This window comes from Neomonachus schauinslandi, chromosome 5, assembly GCF_002201575.2.
Source record: "Neomonachus schauinslandi chromosome 5, ASM220157v2, whole genome shotgun sequence".
NCBI classification, from domain to species: domain Eukaryota; kingdom Metazoa; phylum Chordata; class Mammalia; order Carnivora; family Phocidae; genus Neomonachus; species Neomonachus schauinslandi.
Genome location: NC_058407.1, coordinates 65,111,083 through 65,133,002, shown reverse-complemented (window position 1 = coordinate 65,133,002; position 21,920 = coordinate 65,111,083). Strand labels below are relative to the sequence as shown.

General features: G+C 52.0%; 1 protein-coding gene across 1 annotated transcript in view; it reads right to left on the bottom strand.

The window, feature by feature from the left end:
• VDR (vitamin D receptor) overlaps positions 1–21,920 on the bottom strand; it is a 56,311-nt gene that overhangs the window by 16,206 nt on the left and 18,185 nt on the right. The window contains exons 2-3 of the mRNA XM_021704879.2: positions 15,562–15,709; positions 4,859–4,989 (exon numbers count right to left, since the gene is read on the bottom strand). Of these exons, the coding sequence (XP_021560554.1) occupies positions 4,859–4,989; positions 15,562–15,707 (277 nt within the window). The 5' untranslated portion in view covers positions 15,708–15,709. The remainder of the gene's footprint in view (positions 1–4,858; positions 4,990–15,561; positions 15,710–21,920) is intronic.

Genomic DNA, 21,920 nt, shown 5'->3' with positions numbered 1-21,920 from the left:
CGGTCCAAGTTAAAGTCAAGATTCTCCATGATTTTACTTCTTCCTAACTTTCCATCCTCATTCTGCTTCTGCTTCTGCTCTAGTCACGTTGAGACTGCTGACCTGCGAACATGACCTGCTCAGTCTTGTCACTGCCTTTCCACTTATGCTGGCTGCCTGTCCAACTGGGTCTTCTCTCCCCAACAGCTGGGCAAGTTCTCTCCGTTCTCTAGCACCCAGCCTTCAGCCCTCTTTTACCGTGAAGCCTTTCTGGATTGCCCCGATCTGCACTGAGCTTTCATTTCTTATTTCTGTGGTATGTCTACTGTTTCCCACACACGTTGGCACCCAGCTGTCTTCCTCTCTGTAATAGTTATGGTTAGTACAGGCTCCAATAAATGCCCGTATAGAGAGAACCTAAGATATTCAAGATCTCTTTCACTAGAATGATAAGTTACCTGTGTTTCCCCCCTAATGGCTAGCCCAGCGAAGCTTCCTGGCCACGGTGTTTGCTCAGTAGTCTGAGAGACTGGACACTTAACACATCCACACTGATTGTACCTCCTGTGTGCTAGTCATTGTCCTCTGCTCAGGAAATGACAGTGAGAAGTGCACCAATACGTGTGTCCTATCATGTCGGGATGGCACACGTCAGATACCAGTCCACTAGATACCTGAGCCCTGCTCACCTTTTCAATTTAAATAATTGTGATTGAAATATTTTCAAGACAGACTACCTTGTAACAGAACACCTGTAACATCATGTAACCTTTACTTGATGATTCAGAGGCATCATTCGGAACAATTATTGGACTTTGCAGGAGCAAGGTTATGACCTCAGGACGGTACAGGGCTGTGTTCGGGCACTATATGACTCAGCCTGCTAGGATTTGGACGTCTGGTGCTACGTTTCATAGCTTTCAGTCTCCCCCTCTCTGGTGAGGGGGTTGCTTTCCCCGCTCTTGTGAAACTCCCCAGTTCTGTGGGCAGAAGCGCTGGCAAGCTCCATGTTGTCTCTTCTTATTGGTGCCTCCCTCTAGAAGGGTGCCTTTCTTCCCCTTAACAGTTAACTTCTAGTCTGCTGGGGAGCTGGGAATCCTGGTGATCAAGTTTTAGGTAAGAAAAAAAAAATCCTGAAATAAAAATGGATTAAAAAATATAGAAGTTTTTATGTACCGGGCACTACGCTAAATGCTTCTTAAATATTAACTCACAGATATTTAGTCCTCATAACAACCTCTTAGGGCGGGTGCTATTATCCCCATTTTGCAGATGAGGGACCCAAGGCTGTGTACCTAGCTCCACGTCACATGGCTAACACGTGGTGAAGCTGGTACTCAGGCCTGGGCGATATGGTTAAGAGTTCATGTTTGTAACTACTGCCCCATATCCCCTCTGATTATAATTGGCTATGACTGTTCCGTAGGACTCTTGTCCTCAGCCATGGAACACACAAAATGTTCCAATCCATCTGAAGAGTATGAAAAAATAAATAAAGTAGCAAAGTTTGTAAATGATTTACTCTAAAAGGACAAAGTTAAGAAGATTCAAGGTTAACCTTATGACATTATTCCTCGCAATCACTGCATCAAATGGTGACTGCCATCCGGTGTGCAGTACTAGAGAAAGAAATGCTGAGATCTGGCATTTTCTCCCCGGGCTGCCAATCCATGGGCCTCCCTCCAGGCAACAGTGTCTGGAGACTGAGTAAGTCATCAGGCTCTCACATGTGCAGATGCTGTTGTGATTTAGGAAATGAGTCGTTTTTTAAAGGGGGTTACTAATTTCACAGGAAATTTTTTAAAAATCATTTTCTCAATGAATCACTACTGAAAATGCCCGTTACTATCATGTAGGAGGACACATGTTTTGGACTTGAAAGCCATTGACCTAGAAGAAGAGCAAACAGGTTCTGAAAGAGCATTTGATGGGCTCTCCAATGAATAAGATGCATGAGCTGTGTCCATGGACTTTGTGAAACCCATATGGCTGCTCAGTAGCTTCTCCACCTTCCTTCTAGGCTCCTTGCTGAGCGCTAAAATGGCTTTGCACCCGTTTATTCCCATGCAAGATGTTCCCTGCCTCATGAAGTCTAGAATTGCATTTGGAAGTCAAGATCTGAAAGCATGAACAACTTAAAAACACCTCAAGTTGCCCCTGGTGGCCTAAGGACAACATCAGAGAAGAGAACGTAACGTCTTTCCAAATGAATGACACAGGCAATATCAGATTTGGGAGATCTTCCTGATCTACAGGGAGATGCAGAGGTACAAAGAAGCATCATGGGGAGCTAAGAGTCATTCAACACATATTTATTGAGCACTTATGCTGTGCCAGGTGCTGTGCTAATGTGGGGCAGGAAAGACATACATCTGTAAAAACATTAAAGTCACATAGAGGTGTTTTTGGGCAGGACAGGTCAATAAGAAGCAAGAATTCAACTGTGAAAGTTCTTGGGCTCCAAGGACATGCTCAAGTCGACTAGGACTTGAAGAGAGAGAAAGGGAGTCTTCGGTGGGAACAGTCTCTTGAGCCCATCCCTTAGGGGTCCCCCTTAGGGACCAGATGTGCCTGGAAATGCTCAGTGGAAGAGCTCTGGCCCGCTGGGGGTACCTGGCAGGCTGCACCCGGGTAGAGCCCCCAGGCCTGGCCTTTGGAAGCAAACAGACCCAGGTTAGAATGTCGATACCATACCATCTTATTAGCTCTGCTTCTGCCAGAAGGGAGCCTGTGTTCGCAGGTCCCTTCAGAGGGAGTCTTGGGGTGTCCTATGGTTTTACAAATGTTGACACAAAATTGTCTCTGGGAGGTTGAGCCTTAAGGCAACAGCCAACCCACATGATAAATGAGCAGCTCTCCTAGGGTTCAGAGCTGGGAGCTCCAGGCCCAGACCACTCTGACAGACTTCTCTCAGCTGGCTGACTTGAGCCTGAGAACTACAGCCCTTCCTGAAGGACCTCCCCTTGGAGTAGTGGAGAGGAACAAGCCTAGTGCTGGCTCCAGGTTTTCTTTTACCCAGACTCCACTAGCCCACAGCTAACTCACTACAGCTCCCCACACAGGCATCCTGAGTGTGGGGGACACAGGGCTGCACCGGGCATATAGCAGGGTGGGGCACAGGGCTCTGTTGGGGAAGACTGGGGCTGTGTTTTGGGTGACTGAAGCACAAAGCTGTTGGGGTTTGGGGTGGGCATCCACTTCTGGATTGCTGGCTCCCATCACCACACGGTATTCCTAGGGGCACCCCGATGCACCCAAGACCTGTTTATCACCATGGATACAGTGCTGTCTTTGGGGACCAGAAGAGATCTAGAAGCAGACATGGAGACTTGCTTTCTGACTCCAATCCTGATATTTTAACCTTTGTGAGTCTCAGCTGATTTCTAAGTGTTCTTCCTATTCTTAGCTGATGGGACATCTCCTTCGTCCTGAGACATAGGAGAGGAGTGTCTGGGACTTCAGTGAGGCTGGCCCTGCCCAGAACTTCTAGGGCAGAGTCTTACTGAATCCCAGTGGTGGAACTGTGCTGTTCTTGGTTGGCAGAGCCCCAGAGCCAGGCTCCCTTCCCTGTGGAGGATGTGTGCCCCTTGGGGGCAGGAGCAGAGGCTGTGTCCACTGCATCTTGTTTGTGTTCACCCTAGTGCCTCGCACAGGGCGGACCACACTAAGCCAGTGTGTGAGAAGCCCCATGAGGCACTCAGCCTTGGCCTCCTCTGCTCCAGGATAAACACAGGAGTTGGGCGGGGCAGGGGACTGCGCTAGGAGAGATCAGCATGTCCAGGCCTGCACACTCCCATGGGGGTGAGGAGGAACAACAGCCTGGAAACTTCTTCAAGCCCTGCCAGTGTTGACGGGGGAGCCGGGATCAGGAGTGAAGGGCTGTGACCCACCGGAGGGGAGCCTGTCAAGGCCCAAGGAGGAGGCCCCCCATGAAGGTCTTCATTCTGTCTCTGTTCCCCAATAACAGAGAATTTTTTTTTCCCATCAGGGAAGAAATGTTCCATCCCCTAAGCCCTGTCCTGTGACTCTTCCCTTGTTGTGGACACATCTTCCCTGTACCTGCCTCCCTCACCCCCAAAACAATAGCCCCATAGCTAGGAGGGCCTCCAGGCGTGCCTGCATCTGAGCACCCCTCCTAAGCCTCCTCAGGTCCGCAGCTTAGCAAGGCATAGGCTCTGTCCCGGGGCCAAGGAGGGGATCGGTGTGCACACTGCAGACAGGAGTGAGCAAGAGGCTGAGCAGGGTTGAAGATGCAGAGGGCACCTGTGCCCAGGCCAGCCCAGGGTCCTGGTCTCTAGCCCAGGGAGGGCCTGGCTCGCCCCTCCCAGGGTCCGCCAAATTCAATGGCTACTCTGGTTACCAAGTAACTGGCACCAGAGCTCAGATGCAAAGTCCAGGGGTCGTTTTTAACCGAGGGTTAGAACAGGTCAATCTGCCACTGGTCCTCTCCTCTACCCCAAGAGCCGGACAGGAAGTCCTATAGGACCGCTCTTCTCTCTCCATCTGGATCTGGAGGGCCATCCTAGAGTCCAGTGCTTCCCCTCACAGAGTCCTTCCCCCTGGTCTCCCCTGGGCTCTGGCCCACAGATCTGCCCCAGGGTGGCCCGAAGGCCAGGGCGGGGCAGGACCCGGATGCTCTGAATACCTATTCTCCCCAAAACTCCTGCCCCTCCCCAACTTCAGCAGCCTACTCTCCCAAAGTCCAAACAACCCTGGGGCCTCTGACCCTGTTGTTCTGGCCGCAGGGCCCCAGCTCCAAGCCCCGGGTGCCGGCAGCCCCAGGGGAAAGGCACGAAGACCTCTTGGGCCAAACCTGCCTAAAGAGTAGCTCCGACCGCCCTCTTCCAGTGCCACCCCCGCCCTGGCCCCGGACACTCACACTCCTTCATCATGCCGATGTCCACACAGCGCTTGAGCCGGCAGGCCTGGCAGTGGCGGCGGTTGTCCTTGGTGATGCGACAATCCCCGTTAAAGGGACAGGTGAACAGCGCCTTCCGCTTCATGCTTCGCCTGCCCGGGGAGAGAGAGCACATGCCAGCTCCGGGTCACCCGCCTTCCAGCCACAGCCCTGGCTGCCTGGTGGGGCTGTGACCACTGAGACCTGCCCACAAGGCTGCCCCCCACCCCCGATCTCCTTGTCTCCCACAGAGGGTTTGGGGCCCAGCCCCTGCCACTCCCAGCGACCACCACTCCCCTCCCCCACGCTCTAGGCTTTCACTGCCTACTCTGCTCCCATCATCGCTTTACCTTTTTTTTTTTTTTAGTATTTGAAAGGATTTATTTATTATCACTTTCATTTTTTTTTTTTTTAAGGATTTTATTTATTTGACAGCGAGAGAGGGAACACAAGCAGCGGGAGTGGGAGAGGGAGAAGCAGGCTTCCCACGGAGCAGGGAGCCCGATGCGGGGCTCGATCCCAGGACCCTGGGATCATGACCCGAGCTGAAGGCAGACGCTTAACGACTGAGCCACCCAGGCGCCCCTATCACTTTCATTTTTTTAAGTGAGCTCTACACCCAACGTGGGGCTTGGATTCATGACCCTGACTGAGATCAAGAGTCGCCTGCTCTACCAACTGAGCCAGCCCGGCACCCCTGATTTACTCTTATGGTACTCTACTTCTCACTCTTTTTATTATTATTATTATTACACAGGAAATACATGAGTGAATTAGGGACATTTTTTAAAATACTAAAATACTGCTTGTAGTGAGCCATTAGGGGAGGTGAGGACGCTGGTGGCAGGTCTGTGATCCGGAGTCTGGAGATCTATGGCTAGAGCATCCCTGGTCCAGGGACAGACATGTCCGTGGGTGCACGAAGGGAGAAGGGGCCCAGACCATAGCTCGAGGCCTCCAGATCACACGCTCAGAGAGAAAAGGCCGGATGAGTGCGTGGGAGCCCTGAGGTCTGGCCTGGGCTTCTTTGCGTGTGTGTGTGTGTGTGTGTGTGAGTAAAGCGATAGAAGTTTATTAAGTGAAAATACAGAAAAAGCTCTCAAGAGTGAAAGGGGTCCCGACAGGGTGGCAATGAGGGCCTTTAGGGTTGGTTTTTTATAGAAAGCTAACCAGGGAACTTCAATCCTTTTAACATCTCTATTGATAACACCTTCGATGGCTTACTTCCTTTTTAGGGGCTGGTTGTTCTTTGTTGGTCACAGGTGATTATCATAGAGACCCGCACCCTGCACGCCGAAAGGCAGAGGAAGCAAGGACTGTGGCAGGACAGAAACCTACTGAAGGTTCTTAGCTGGGAAGCCAGTAGCCCCGGGCCCCTGGTATTCTATGTAAAATTATGTGTGTGGGGGGACGTGCACACACGTGTGTGCCCATGCGTGCATGTGCAAGCTTGAGCGCTCATTTTCCTAATTCTGGCTTTCTGCTGCCAGCCACACCACATGGGACTTTCAGGAGGCTACATCATCTGTGTCCTAGGGGTTCCTCATACTCTTCCCAGCCCCAGTAGGAGCAGGCCCCAGTTTTTTTGCCCAGGGACAGGTGACAGGATTTAGTTGGGGAAAGATGGTGGCAGAATCACTTTCTCTGAGACCAGCAGCATCTTCCAAGGAGATGCTCAAACCTTGTGAGCAAAGGCCCAGGCCCAACTATTTCCCTCTCTCAGAGATGAGCTAGTCACACACTAGTTATGTTTCTTGGTGAAAAATGACTCACTCTTCACATTCACTAGAAGACAAATGGGGTTTGGGACAAACATACTCATCAGTCGACATGGACAGATGGGGACCCATGGGATAGTGGAGAAGAGAACACAGAAATGGCCTGCCACCAGTCACAGGTAATCAGACTCTAAGATTAGGGGATGACCCAAGAGACTATTGGTGTACCTCCTCATCTTTTAGGTGAGACCACTGAAGGGAAGAAACTTATCAGTGAGGGGATTCAGCAAGAAGTGGAGGCTCCCCAGTTGGCTGTTAGAGATGTGAGGCTCGGCTTTTGGCTTCTTGGATTGAACACACCGCTCTCATCCCTAGAAACTCAAGGTGCTCAATGAAGTAGAGCCTATAGGCAAACAGCTCCGGCAGCTGGCCTTTGAGAACAACTCAAGGCCAAGGATGACTCAGTGGCCTACGAGGTAGCTGCTCTTGGTTTTGGACCCTGGCCCCCAGTACCCTCCTCTTGCCCCTCTCCTGACCTAAGGGGGCCCCCAGTAGACTGGGCTCCATGGGGAGGTAGAACAACACGAGGCTATGGGCGTCGAGTCCAGCCCACCAACGGCCACACCCACCCTGTGGTGACTACCCAGAGAGAGATCGTATACCAGGCTTTTGCCTACCTTTATGGAAAGAGAAAGCCTTTCTCCTTGAGCCTCCATCCATCTATTGTAGCTCTCCAGAGGGACAGGCAAATATGGAAGTACCTTGGCTACCCTGAAATGAGCTACTATCATCACCACAGGATATGAGATTGATTCACCCCTTTACTCCTTTCCCTCCTTCCCAATTATGGTTCCTGAGGCTCCACCTATTACCACAAATGTTCAGGCCCCAGGATGCCTGTAATTCTCTAAACTCACTCAAGGGCCAGAAGTTTCTAATTCTGCGTAAACTCTCATTTCCTTTTTTTTTTTTTTTTTTACAACCAGGCACTTTGCCCAGGAGCTGAGGGTCTGCTCTATCCTCCCACCCACTGTCTTGTCTGGCTCAGGGCTCTTCCTGTTAATTCTCTAGGGCTTTAGGCACCAAGAGGAGCATAACTTATGTGTGGCACCTCCAGACACATGAGCCAAGCCCTCTCACCAGCCCTGTGCTGGGGATTGAGAGCTTCCTGAGGCCCCAGGTGGGAGGCAGCCCCACATCCCCCAGGGACCTGTCTCTCCTTCCTTGGGCTCTAGTGCACCTGCCTCTGACTCTCACTGGGGGGCACGTCCCCCAGCTGCAAGTTTGCTCAGAAGGAAGCACTTCACCGTCTTTCTTGGATCTTCCTCATTGTAAATCTGAAGCCCACCCCAGGCTTCCACACGCAGGAGCGCTGGAGATAACTACTCAGCCCAGCTTTGCCGGACAACAGAAATGGACTCTAACGAGGCTGGGTAGGAATCCAAAAAAAAAAAAAAAATGCAGAGCTGGCTTCAAAGAAAATACTGGGGGGAAAAAACCCCTGTGTCCTTGCTTCCAGCTTTGTAGTTATAGTAGGAAGCTCATGAATACTGAGAAGCAAAGCAGGAGAAGAAGAAGGAGGGGGAGGAGGAGGGAGGGAGGGAGGGAGGGAGGGAAGGAGGGAAGGAAGAAAGAAAATGTTACAAGTCCTTCTGGCCAGACACATTATCCCATGGCAAGGCTCACACCCATGCCTTTCACCCATTGCCATACTTTATCCCAAAGAACACCAACTTTGCCACATGTCTCCACGTTATTTGAGTGATGCAGAAAGCAGCCTATAAATTTATGGAGCTCTTGAATTATTATTATGAAAAATTATACTAAGCAGCTCTTCCCTGGCTCCTCGAAATACAGAATCAGAGGCAAGACCCTGGAATTGTAGCCAGGAACATGGAGGTTAGCCGTCACGAAGAACTGTCACACTCTGGAGTGTCCATCAGTGTTCAGGGGAGGGAATGCTCCCTCGCCAGCTCCAACAGGCAGACCCAGGTCCTCCCCCCCGCCCCCCCAGCCAGTGTGTCCCGCCCAGCATAGTTGCCAGGGCTGCAGGTCCCACAGGCTCCGGGGCCCAGTTCTTCCCCATTCTCCAGCCTTCTAAGGGCACTCCACACTTGCGGCTGCCATCTAGCCTCTGCCCGTGAGCAGGCAGGGCAGCCAGACTGGCCAGCCCTGGCTCTGTGCTTTGTCCCGAAGATCCACGCCCTGCCCTGCCTTCCTCTGCATGCTAATTGCTTGTGAGTGGCTTTGGTTTTGAGAAATAAGAGCTTCGAGTTTCCATGGGAGCCCATTGCCTTAGCTGCTCTCTGAGCCTGGACCCTGTCATCCTCTGGATGGTTGGCAATTATACCCCAGCTCAGGAAGGAGGGGTTAGGGTGGTGCAACCAGGTTAAATATAGACATAGTTTCTAGAAAGTCAGGGGTGAGAGAGGACATTGACCAATTCATCAAAACATGACAGACAAGCTGTTCACAGAGCATGAAGTGCCTGGGGCCAGGGTCTCAGGCCTGGGACCGTAGGGTCCTTCTCGGGTAGGTGGCCCCATCACCAGAGACCCACCTTGAAAAACCCCAGCCTGGGGCCCAAGTGGGAGCTCTGGCTTTGTCTCCACTGCTGCCCTGAGTATCACGGAAATCTCAGAGCCCGGAGTGGATCCAGGAGTCTGTTGGAGCTCCTGATGGGAAAGACCAACAGGGTCTGATAGGGAGGACCCCACACGGCACATCTGTGTGTGGCAGCATCAAGGGCTTCTCAGGGAGTTTAAAAAGCCAACTCTACAGGAAGCTAAGTTAACACTGTGGTAAAGAGCGCAAGCCTCTTTTTTGGATGGCAGTTGGGCAATATCCACCAACACGTAAAAGGCACAGAGCCTCTAACGCAGTGAACCTACTTCCGGGAGTTCATCCTGTGAGTACATCAGCCCGTGGGCCCAAAGACACGTGCATGAAGGTGGTCGCTGAAGCACTGTATGGAGAACTGGTCCCTTACATCTCAGTAGCTCCATACAAAATGATGGGGCTGCGGAAAGGACAGGGGAAGACCGTGGCCACGGGAACCAGCCTGAGGAAGCGTTCTGTAGTGGATCAAAGCAAGACGCAGAGGGGCGAGGATAGTACACTCCCATCTTCCTGTGCACGTGCGTGTGTGTGCACACATAAACCCATATATGCGCTCTTATATAGAGAACTTGGAAGCAAACGCAATGAGCTGGTCCCAGTGACAGCTTCTGGAGGAGGTAGGCACGTGAGAATTGGGTAGAGAAGGAGACTTACTTTTCACTTAGATGCCCTTTTGAACTATTTGCTGCCGCTTCTTTTTTTTTTTTAACCATATACAGGGATTATTTACACACACATTCCAGGTTCCGTGATAGAGGAGAGAAAAGGACTGTCTGCTCTCAGACACAAACTCTACAGAAGGACGAGGATAACAGCGAGCACTTGCTGAGAGCCTTCTGTGCCTGGACTTCATGCATCACCTCCAACTCTCTCAACAGCCTTGCAGGATAGGCTCTATTCCTATTCTACAGGTGGTAAGAAAAGGCACTGGGAAGTTAAATCCCTTGCTTCATGTCACACAGCTAATAAGTATGAAAGTGGGATCAGAATCGAGGTCTGTTTGATTCCAAAGCTTCTGGTATTCTTCCCTAATATGGTCCTCATTGTGAATGTACCATATTTCAATCCAAGCCAGAGCAGCAGTCCAAACATGCCCCTAAAAGTCCAGGGTCACCTGGGGGGCTCAGTCAGTTAAGCATCTGCCTTCAGCTCAGGTCATGGTCCTGGGGTCCTGGGATCAAGCCCCACATCTGCTCTCTGCTCAGCGGGAAGCCTGCTTGTCCCTCTCCCTCTGCCCCTTCCTCCTCCATGGCTTGTGCTCTCTCTCTCACTTGCTCTCTCTCTCTCTCTCTCTCTCAAGTAAATTAAAAAAAAAGTCTAAGAGCATTCAGCAGAGGCTGTTTGAAGGTCTCCTCTAGGACAAAGCCATTGGGATAGAAGCAGTCCCCGAGATGGGCAGTTTGGAAGTGTGGGGTGACCTCTGGTGGTCCTCTCCACCAGCCCCATTACTGCCATAGCACAGAGAGGACCCCCCCCCCCGACGTGTGCTGAGAGTGACTTCATGCCAATGAGCCTTGATGAAAGTGCTGAGTTCCCAAAGACACACAAGATCTTCTTCACATGCTTGCAACTGCCTTTCTTGGCAACTCCAGTGACATTTCCTCTCTAAATATTCTGGCCTCCTCTACCCAAGCTTCCAAAACTACTCTTGGCCCGTCCATAGATCACCTTCCTTGTTCTCTTTCATTCACAGCCTTGAGCCGCCATGGAAGGGGGCCAGCTGCCAAGCTGAACTGGACAAAGTTTTCTCCAGCAACACTCACTTTGTGGTGACTCATTTACTTGCGCCCATGGAATGCCCTGGACAGATGCTCCTCTCTCCTCTCTGATTACTCCAGTGCTTGTGCGCACTTTGAGTTTTAAGTCACTGGACATCTGCCCCCTTTCTTTGCTCGCCTTCACATCACGGCTCCTGCAGTATCAGCTGGGTGGCCTTCCTGAAAGCCAGAACATTCCCGTGTTCCCGGATCCTCACCAGCCTGCCTTTTGCCCCCTGCACTCCACAGGACTCATAATGAACAAGGTCCCAGAGAACCTTGGGGCCAGCGAACGAGAAGACATTTCTCCACACCGTACTTGTTAGCTCGGTGCTGGCAGGGCAACATCTGGATTAAGAAGGTATCAACAGGCAGGAAGAAGAGGAAGAGGCTAACATTGATCTGTTTCTCAACCCTGCTTTCCAGGACCACCTCTTAAATTTCACCGTACTCTTCATTCTCTTCATCAAAGTGGTCCCTCTGATTTTCTTCTCTGTCCTTTATACCTTTCCCTTTATATTAGAGGCTGGACTAAGCCACCCATGACCAGAGATTCATTCACCTCCATCGATCACCCACTATCTACTTTGTAGTAGACCTACATATTTTTCCCCTCTGGCCTTTACTTATGTTCCGGTGTTAACATAACCAAGACATATAACCTCTTAGAAGCCTGCCTATGCCAACGTTTTCTTCACACTGGAAATATCCCTTTTCCCTGAGGATGTCCACGCATTCCAGGGAGCAGGAAGCAGAAACAGCATGAAATAACTTGTAGGAGGAATGGGCCAGTGATGGTCTCTAATTCCTGACCATTGATCAATAGAACTGTGGTCATTGTCCAACCTTCATGATCCCATTTTGGTTTGATTATGAGTTTTGGACCTGCTAGGATGACCACAACTAGCTCCTAGGGCAGGTTAGTTTGACTATCTTGGAAGTCAAACCAAACACTGAAGGTCAAATGAGATTACTGGTCCTCAGCGCTTGGAAAATCATCAGTGACCCAGCACTAAAGGGATGCTCTTTCCTTGAGAACGATCATGAAAGGGCAGGGTGCACTCCCTGAGAGCAAGGACTCGGTTGCACTTATCTTTGTGTTCCTAAGGATGTGGAGCCTGATACAGAGAAGGTACCCCACTGGTAGAGACTTTTCTTCCTGGGATCAGGATTTTGCAAACAGACATAAGTGACAAGAGGGCTCTATTTCAACTAGAGTAAGATGGATAAACATCGAATAGAATTTGGGTGAAGCAAAGAAGAAGCAGGCGAAGGGGGGAAAAAAGAGGAGCAATTATGTATATTTAGTTGATTCTTATTGGCAGCAGTTATGTTCTGTGAAGTCAACGTGAATGCTGAATCAATACACGCTGAACCATTGTTCCTAGGGTTAGCCTCCAGCGAGCCTCTGGTCACAACATTTTCATCAATCAATCAATACATCACCTTGTTTCATGTGTGCTTTCTATTTAAAGACACCTGACTTAATATATATTGTTGATTCATTAACACTGAACTCGGCCAACAGCACTATAGCTCATGTCTGAGCGAAGCTTCTTGAACACAGGTTTTCTCTATAAGGTACATCGAAGCATTCTTGTGCTTAGGACCTCTTAACAGCACTTCGGCACTACGCTTAAGCCCATCTTAAACAGTGAGATCACTATCGAAAAGCTCAAAAACGCAAAAACCATGGCACTAGACAGCCCACCAAAAGGACACTTTTTTGGTAGCATGAGAGCTGAAACAAGAAGGCAGAGCATCACCTTGTTCCTCCGTGGCTGGGAATGTGTGCCTCAGGGGACTTGAATTTTTCACCACTCTGAGCACATCTGGAAATGACCACAAAATTGCTGGAAGTATTGACGTGGGGATTACAAGGAAATTTTAACAGGTGGGCGAATTTGCAAAGACAGAATCCACGAATTATGAAGATCGACCATCGGGGGGTGTGTGTGTGTGTGTGTGTGTGTGTGTTTATCAAACAAAATCAAGACCAACAATAAGAGATGTTGGCTCTTCAGAAAGCACCTCTGGCCCTGTCATCAAGGCAGCGACGGTAAAGATACAAGGTAGACAAGGACAGGGTAACACGACAAAAACAGCACGCTGCCCGTAATGCCAGCAGGGGTTGTCAGAGGGAGGGGCCCAGGGTGGGTGACAGCAGCATTATGTGCCCACGGGCATCAGAGCCACACTGTGGTGACGTGGGTGTGCAAACATACCATCCCTGTCCATTTGGCCATTTCCCACACCGGGCCCTGGGCGTGAGGGAACCTGTCCTCCCTCCACCCAGACCCTAACATGGTCTCGTCTCAAGAATTTGGAGCCTAGTAGTGTATGTGAAGGCGGGATGCACTGGTGCACGGGGCTGGAGCCACTCTAGTGACCTTCAATCTGTCATAACCCCATGAGCAGCCGCCTAAGAGTCCCATCTCTCAGAGCTGAGCCCCGGGGATAGATGGCTTAGAAAGAGTGGATTGGGGGCAGGGTTCTATGGATTAACCAAACAGCCCCAAGAACTGTTGGAGATCTTTGGATTGTAGACTGGTGACAGACAACCTTTGGTGAGAGCCCGCATATTGCCAGCTCTTAGCCCAGTGCCTTGGTCGTAGATGCTCATTAAAATCTGGGGAGTGAGGGTGTGAAAGAAAAAAACAAAAGGTGGGTGGATGGCTGGAGAGCCTTGTGTTTGTTTTATTAGGACAGTGTTCCATTAAGGACCTAAGTATTGACCCATCAGTCTCAAGAATAGCATATTGTACTTTATGTCTTTTTTTAAAAAGATTTATTTACTTATTAACTGGAGAGAGAGAGAGAGAGAGAGAGGAGGGGCAGGGGGAAGAGGGACCGACTGCACCACCCAGGTGCAACTATACTTTATGTCTTTTTTTTTTTTTCAAGATTTTATTTATTTATTTGAGACAGAGAGAATGAGAGACAGAGAGCATAAGAGGGAGGAGGGTGAGAGGGAGAAGCAGACTCCCTGCCGAGCAGGGAGCCCGATGCGGGACTCGATCCCAGGACTCCAGGATCATGACCTGAGCCGAAGGCAGTCGCTTAACCAACTGAGCCACCCAGGCGCCCTACTTTATGTCTTTTAAAGTGGTTTTATACATGTCATCTCATCAACCCTCAGATTAACGCTATATACGAAAGGGGTCACATGTTCAACTCAGACGCTTAGTTGAGGTAACCGAAACAGAGAAGTCAGAAGATTTGAGCCAGGACATACAATGGCACAGCCCGCTCAATAGCCCATGCATCTCTGCCTGCTCTTATGATAGGAAGCAGCCCGAAGGTGCTCCCACCGCCCTTCGCCACTGGCAAGGAAAGGGCCAGGTGGCACGTGGGTTCTGGAAGGCCCACCCTGCAGGAAGTGCAGAGGAATGAGAGACATGGCAACAGGATCTGGAGCCAGTGATGCTGCCCGTCTGGTTCCCCAAGCTGGGGAGCAGCCTGCCAGGAAGCCAAGTGGGCAACCCGCGCCAGGCCAAACAGTCAATTAGCACCCACAGAAACCCCACTGCCCAGTGACTGCTCAAGGCAATGAAACTCCAGGCCTGTTGGTTCCCGGGACAGAGGGCAGGTGAGTTGGGAGCTGTGTTCACAACGGCCCACGGGCCCTTGACTTGGGGGTGGGGGGGCAGGTACCGTTCAAGTCCCAGGCTCTGATTCACTCTGCCCTCGAAGCCACTGGGTGAGTCCCTCAGTTCAGAGAACCAGGCCGACCTCCGCATCCCTGTTCTGGACTTGATTCACTCTTTTCTCTCTTGATGGCCAAAGGCCCCGTTCTCTTTATTCACCTCCAGTTAAGACTACTATACAGAAGCTCGCTCTTTGATGGGTTCTTCCAGGCTTTTCTCCCTCTTGCTCTCTCTCCTACATATGCCAAATGCACATTTCTCCTGGTTCCCAGATCTATACTGTAATGCATCACGTTCCCATCCTCCTGTCCTGGCTTTCGATGGGAACACCCTTCGTCCGGCCTTTCCAGTGCTTTCCCCATATTGTTGGCGCTTGTGACACTGGGCTCACTGGAGGAGAGAAGAGGCAGCCGGTAGAGAACCTGGCCCTGACCGAATGGAAGTGCTGGCACATTGCTGATATGGCTCGAGCTTTCCAACCCGGGACAGCGAGCCGCGGGTGAAGACATGGGCACAGACCAAGAATGGAGATCCAGCCCAGGTGCAGTTCCCCTTGTTCCAAGGAATGGTTTGATTCGGATCAGAGGACGAGCTCTGAGGCCAAGTTCTGGGGCTTCCCCAAGGACATGCCTGTGATCATCAGTCTGTTAGGAGGTTCACTCCAGGACAGACACACGGGTTAAGGCCGTGGGTCAAAGGGGTCATGGAAAGATGGGGACCTAGATAACAGTCTCATGAAAACCATTTCTGACAGGGGCAGAGGACAGAGCTGGAGCTGAGGGGAGGGGAGGACGGAGTACCCTCCCCAAGACCCCGTCACTCCCAGTGGCTGTAAGAGCTAGCATGTCCCATGGGCATGGGAAGGAAGGAGACATGGAAGATGTGGGGGTTCTCTTCATGGGCAAGAAGGGCTCTCTGTCCCCTTGCCCTTGGGGAGGACTCACCTGAAGAAGCCTTTGCAGCCTTCACAGGTCATAGCGTTGAAGTGAAAGCCTGTGGCTCGGTCTCCGCACACCCCACAGATTCGAGGCACATTCCGGTCAAAGTCGCCAGGGTCAGGCAAGGAAGTGCTGGCTGCCATTGCCTCCATCCCTGCAACAACAGCAAGGAGGCCAAGGCCAGAGCTGGGGTCAGTGCCAAGGCTGGCTAGCATCCTTTGCTCACCCACCCCCTTCTGGCGGAAGCTCAGCGAGGCTGGGCAGCTCCCCAGGTCCCAGGCTGGAGCAGGACTTCTTTTTTTTTTTTTTTTTTAAAGATTTTATTTATTTATTTGAGAGAGAGAGAATGAGAGACAGAGAGCATGAGAAGGAGGAGGGTCAGAGGGAGAAGCAGACTCCCTGCCGAGCAGGGAGCCCGATGCGGGACCCGATCCTGGGACTCCAGGATCATGACCTGAGCCGAAGGCAGTCGCTTAACCAACTGAGCCACCCAGGCGCCCCTGGAGCAGGACTTCTTGGGCGCCCTCACCTCGTGACTCTCCACGCGGCAGCGTCCCCTCCTGACTCTCTGGGGAGCAGAGGCAGGGCTCCCTTCCCCATGTCAGGAGTGATCTGCCGGGGCACAACGGCGGTGAAGCCGCTCACAGCCTGGTCTGGGTTCAAAGGCCACACCTGCCGCCCACCAGGCGGGCTCGTTTGGGTGACGCGTTTAGCCTGTCTGTGCCCTACCACCCTCCCCTGAAGAATGGCGTTTTCTTTCCAGGGTGTGAGGAAGGATGACCTGAGTGAACGTTCGCCTATTGCCGGCATGGGCTCATCTCCGTAGCAGAACTGCAGCAAGTCAGAGGCCTCTATTCTGCCCAGTGCCCCCTCCACGAGAAAAGGGGAGCGCCACCCCCCCCGCCCCCAGCCTCACAGGCAGACAGAAGCCCTCAGCCACTCTTCCTAGAGGGTGAGGGGAATGGAGTAAATCAATCACATGCCCAAATCAGACCCTGTTATTTCCCTCCCTGCTCCTCCCAGCCACACAACTCAGCACTGACAGGCCCATGTCCCCGCCGTCCTGGCACCAACGTAATCAGAATCCTGTTCCCTCTTCTTTTTTTTTCCAGTATAAATTTTACCCCTTGATTTGAACATCCTTCTGAATGAAGTGAGTCATAGACAATTAACTAATTTTGTTTTCCGAGATGGCTTTTATAAATAGGCATTATCATCTCGAGATGGATTTCACACTTGAGGGGGGAGGAGAGACGGAGGGAACAAAACTAATAGCTTTTGGAAACCCTTCTCAGGAAGCAGCTGACTTGACTCTTCCATTAGGCATACTGAGCCCTCGGCATCACGCTGTCAGGCTCAGAGCTCCTCAGGCCTCCCCCAAACGCTTCAGACCCTGCTACCTCCCACCTTTATCTGGGTCCGCACAAGGCCCACTGCAGGCTTAAGTGGCCCCTAGGCCCCAGGGCCGGAGGGGCCCTCAGGGCAGAAGAAACATAAGAGGGAAAGCCAGTTATGAGCCAATGCCATGTTCTCCTACCCGCAGGTGACAGGGGTAGATTCTGGGGGGTCCTTGGGAGGCTCTGAGCTTCTTTCCAATGCAGTCTCTGAGCTGGAGTTTGGCATATCGAAGCCCCTTCGAGTCCTATCCCATTTACTCTTCTTATCACCCCACGAGATAAATGTTCTTACTCTCACTCTCTTTACAAATGAGGCCCAGAGAAGCCCAAAGCTTGAGATATCTCTAGCAACTATGATTACAACATGCCCAAAGCAGATACTAATTTTCTTTTTAATTCCACAAAGAGCTTCAAGCCCAAGGAAGAAAGTGGGACAGATAAGGATAGGGGTGGAGGGAGCCCTGTAGACCCCCTAACTGTCTCAGCTTTTCTTTTCCTGGGAACTGTAATGTAATGTAATAATAGTACTATGGTCCATCCTTACCACAGCTAGACTGATACTTGTTAAACTGCAATGTTTATATATATACACGTGCAGAGAGAGAATGAGACAGAGACTTAAAAAAAAAAAAAGAACAAAGGAATGATTAACAGAAACCTTGGAGGGATTGAGATTGGGGACAGGTTTATGTAGTAACTATACTCTATTTCTTCGAGGGGTAAGTATATGGTATCTTATTACTTTTGTTATTATTATTAAAACATGATTTTATGTTTTATATGCCTGTGTATATAAGACATTGCACAATTTTTAAACAATTAAAAATAGAAGAAAAAGCCCCCGTGGGTTTGTCAACATCATCCCGGTAGCCCATCCCAAGTCCAAGCTGACTCCCCCCGGGGCTTCTAGAGCGCCGCACACATCCAAGCCGGGGGCAGGGATCCCAGAGGTCCAATACCATCGTGGGGCAATAGGAGAAACTGTCTAGGATGCTTGTGGCTTAACCCCAGGTCAGCTGAGATGTCGCAACTCTCAGTCATCATGATGTTGCTACAGAGTCTGTGTCACCCAGGCGACCAACCATCTGTTGGCTTTGGTGGAAAAAAGAGAAATCAAATGTGGGCACCGGCGGTGGAGGGAATACCAGTCAAATCGGTCCAACAAGAGTGCATCATCACACGGGCTCACTGGGGATGTCATGATGCAGGAGAGTTGGAAGAACAGGATACCCCAGCATGGCAACAGTGCCTTCCTGCAACTGCGTGAGCTGCTACCTTGACATTGGGAAGGCTGCTGGCCAGGGGGTGGGGGCCTGGGCCCTGGTCAGGCCAGACAGAAGGCTGGACCCAGCAGCCAGAGGCCCACAAAAAAACAGGACCATTTCAGGGGAGCTGAGAGAAAACTCAGCCCTGTTTGGAGTTATTTGTTGCTACCAAGGAGCCAGGGCCCAGGACCAGAGTCCAGAGGTGGAAAAGAGGCCCAGGCATATAGGGCCTGAGAGCTGGCAGTCCCAGGAATGGCAGGCAGAGACTGTGCAGGGTGGGAGGGAGAAAGAGGAGACTAGAGCTGGGTAGGAAACATAACCATGCTGGACAGTCCCCTGGGGCCCCGGCCTGGGAGGCAGCAAGCCCCTCCCTCTGAGCCCCCACCCGGCCTCCAGCTGGCTCTGGGTCTCAGGCGTGGGCTGCTGTGGGTTCTGCTGACACAGGGCCTGTCCCTCATGTGCAAAACCCAGGGTAGTGTTCTCTTCCTTCCCTTGGCCCCCTCCTTACTATGGCCTGCACCTGCCCCTGGAAGACAGAAGGCCAGGGAGGCTGGGGCTGATGAGTTAAACACCCACCTGAAGGAGCAGGGGGGCAGGTAAGTGAGCCCAGGGATGCCCTTCTGTGAGGTTACAGACACAGCCAACCAAAAGGACCCTGCAATGACAAAAGGGGAAGACTTTATCTACAGCTCGCACTGACCTCATAGCCAGTCCTCTAGCAAGCCCAATATGCAGTAGGTGAGAGTCTTTCCAGGGACTTTAGTCTCCAGATCAGGGACTGAAAACGTGACAGAGTGATTTGTTGGGCACAGGCGTGCCATGTCATCCCTGGCAGGGGCGAGGGGGTGGGAGCCAGGCAGCAGCCAGGACAGGCCCTCCCTTGAGGTGGGGAGTAGCGAGAAGCAGTGAGGAAGGGGTGGGGGGGCAGCAATTAGCATGTGGTCCCTGCTGTAGGTTCTCCTGTTTCTTTCACAGCAGAGGATGTTGGGAGGGAGGAAAGGCTTTCTTTTTTTTAAAGGTATTTATTTATTTATTTATTTATCTATCTATTTATTTATTTATTCGAGACACAGAGAGAAAGAGAGAGTGAGCATGAACGGGGGGGGTGCAGAAGCAGGCCCCCCATTGAGCAGGGAGCCCGATGCAGGACTCCATCCCAGGACCCTGGGATCACGACCTGAGCAGAAGGCAGGTGGACACTTAACTGACTGAGCCACCCGGGAGCCCAGGAAAGGCTTTTTTCTAAGGGAGCTCTGCTGCTCCCACGGCCCCCACCCCCAGATTTGAGGGATGCTCAGTGGGGAGCAGAGCCAGAGGGTGGCCTGGCATGCTGCTGATGGCAGGGAAAAGACCCCACCCCGGGGAGTACCGCCGAGACGCCTCAGCGGGGCTGGGAACGGTGCAGGCGGAGACTACAGGCTGGGGCCTGGCCTCTTGGGACAGCCTGAAAGACAGGTGTTTGGGATGCCTGTCTGCAGACTGGGTGCGGCTGGAACAAGTACAGCAGGGGTTAAATACAGCAACTTACTACTTTCAGACAGGATGTTTTCTGCCACTTTTAGCTCTTCCTGAGACACACTCCACACCCCCGGCCTCAGCAAAGGCTGAAGGTGGGCCGATTCTGGTGCCCAGAGTCTATGTGTTAGTGGCATGCTGGGTCATCAAGGTGGGGCTGGCAGAATTTCACCCTTCCCACTTCTACCCACACCCAGCCCTGCCCGTCTACCCATAGAGACAGACAGACCACACGCACACGCACACGCACACACCCTTCCTTCCCGGATGCCAACAGGAGGTGCCTGACCCTGAACCCTGGCGAAGGCCTGTAAGCCAATCCCCAGATGGGGAAGGTCCAGACCCCCAGCTTTTGTTTCTCGGCCTCCCTGAGGCTCAACTAGGCAGGGAAGGGAAGAGCCCAAGGGAATTCCGAGATGTGGGCCCTAGGACAGTCAGCCCACTGAGCCCACTTACTATCCCTTGGGCACTGGCAGCTCCCAACGAACAGCCGAGGAAAATGCCGGTGGACAATGAGTAGAAATAACCTGAGCCAGGCTGGCCTGCTCCCAAGGGCCGTGGGTGGGAGGAAGCATACCTGCTGGGGACAGACATGTCGTCACTTACCCCAAGCCAGGCTCTCCTTCACTCCCCCTGCTTGTACTGCCCAAGGCCCCCAGCTGACCACACTCTTCTGGACTCTACCCATGGCCTTATCCATTTCCCGGAGTCCCTGTGTGCTCCTCAGAGGCTGAGGTGAGGGCTGAGTTGGTACAGAAAGGACCACTGCCTTCCTGTCTTCAACCCCTAAGGTTTTCAAAAGTCAGCCTTGAGATCCAGGTAGACTACCACCCTTGAGCTAAAAAAAGAATGTGTGGAGTATCTACCGTGTGCCAACCTGGCAGGCTCTATACGTACCATCTACATAAGCCTCATAACAGTCCTGGGAGCTGGGGAGCTGTCCCATTTGACAGATGGCAAAGCCGAAGTCCAGAGCACTTTTAGTGACTTGCCCAGGGTGCCATGGCCAGCCAAGTGGTGGGGCCAGGGGCCAAACAAAGACAAGCTGCGTGCAAGGCCCAGATGCTTCCCCTGCTCCTGCTGACCCCTCCCATTCCAGCGACAATCATCAGCAGAGACACCGAACTCTCTACCGAGCCCTGCTCCAGGTTCTCCAACGTGCTCGCTCATTCAAGCCTCACAACCTCAACAGGCAGGCCCTGGTATGATCCCTATTCTAGCCATGGGAAAACTAAGGCACAGAGAAATCGATTGTCTTTGAAGCCCAAAGCTGAGCCTTGACTCCCCACTCCGTTGCCTTTCCTAAGGGAAAGAGCTCAGTCATCACCCCAGCCCGAAGTCCTGCATGCTCATCACTTCCACTAAGTCAGGGGGCAATGAAGAGAACCATCCCCGGGCTGTGATGGAAGGATGTCATGGCACTTTTGCTTCCCCAGCTCTCGAAGTTAGGGGATGGCAGGCAGCACCCCTCTTACCGGGAAAGCCCCATTTGACAGAGGGGCCTCTCCTCCCTGGGCAACTGTGCAGTACTGGATGGTCCTTTGAGGAGAGACTAACCTAGATTTAGCCTGAAGTTCAAGTGCATGGAAAGTAGGGCAAAGACACAGGGTAGAAAAAGGACCAGTGGAAAAAAAGCACTTCATACCACCCCCCTTTGCCACATCATACAGCCCCCAGCTCTCCCCGCAATTCATGTTCTGAGTACATAGAACATCCCATTGCTTCGGCTGGGACTGTCCCCAGAGCAACCCCCTCCTGCTCTGCTGTAGAAATACCCAAACCCCTGGCACTGAGCCTCGGAGAGACTGGGTGGGGAACTCAACTCTGCAGAAAGCCCCTGGCTTCCATTCCTCCGGGGACTGCATCCCACATCAAAACCCCTGCCTGAGCCTGACCCAGTCCTGACCCTGCCTTAGCAAGAAGTGAGGAGATAACGTGTTTCCTTCCAGTCATTGAAGCCACAACCACTGCCCCTCCTACATGTCTGCCTGTCAGCTCACACCCCCCGCACCTCATCTTCCAGGACTTCTGCTAAATGGGCATTCCCTGGGGCAGGCTCGCCTAGAACAGTCTCGTGGGGTGGTGGCTGCAGAGTGTGCTGGGCAGAGCCTGGGGAAACCGGGACCAAAGTGCCACTGGGCTCGGTTTAACCCCACTACATTCCCTGAGCCATCCTGGGAGTCCTGAG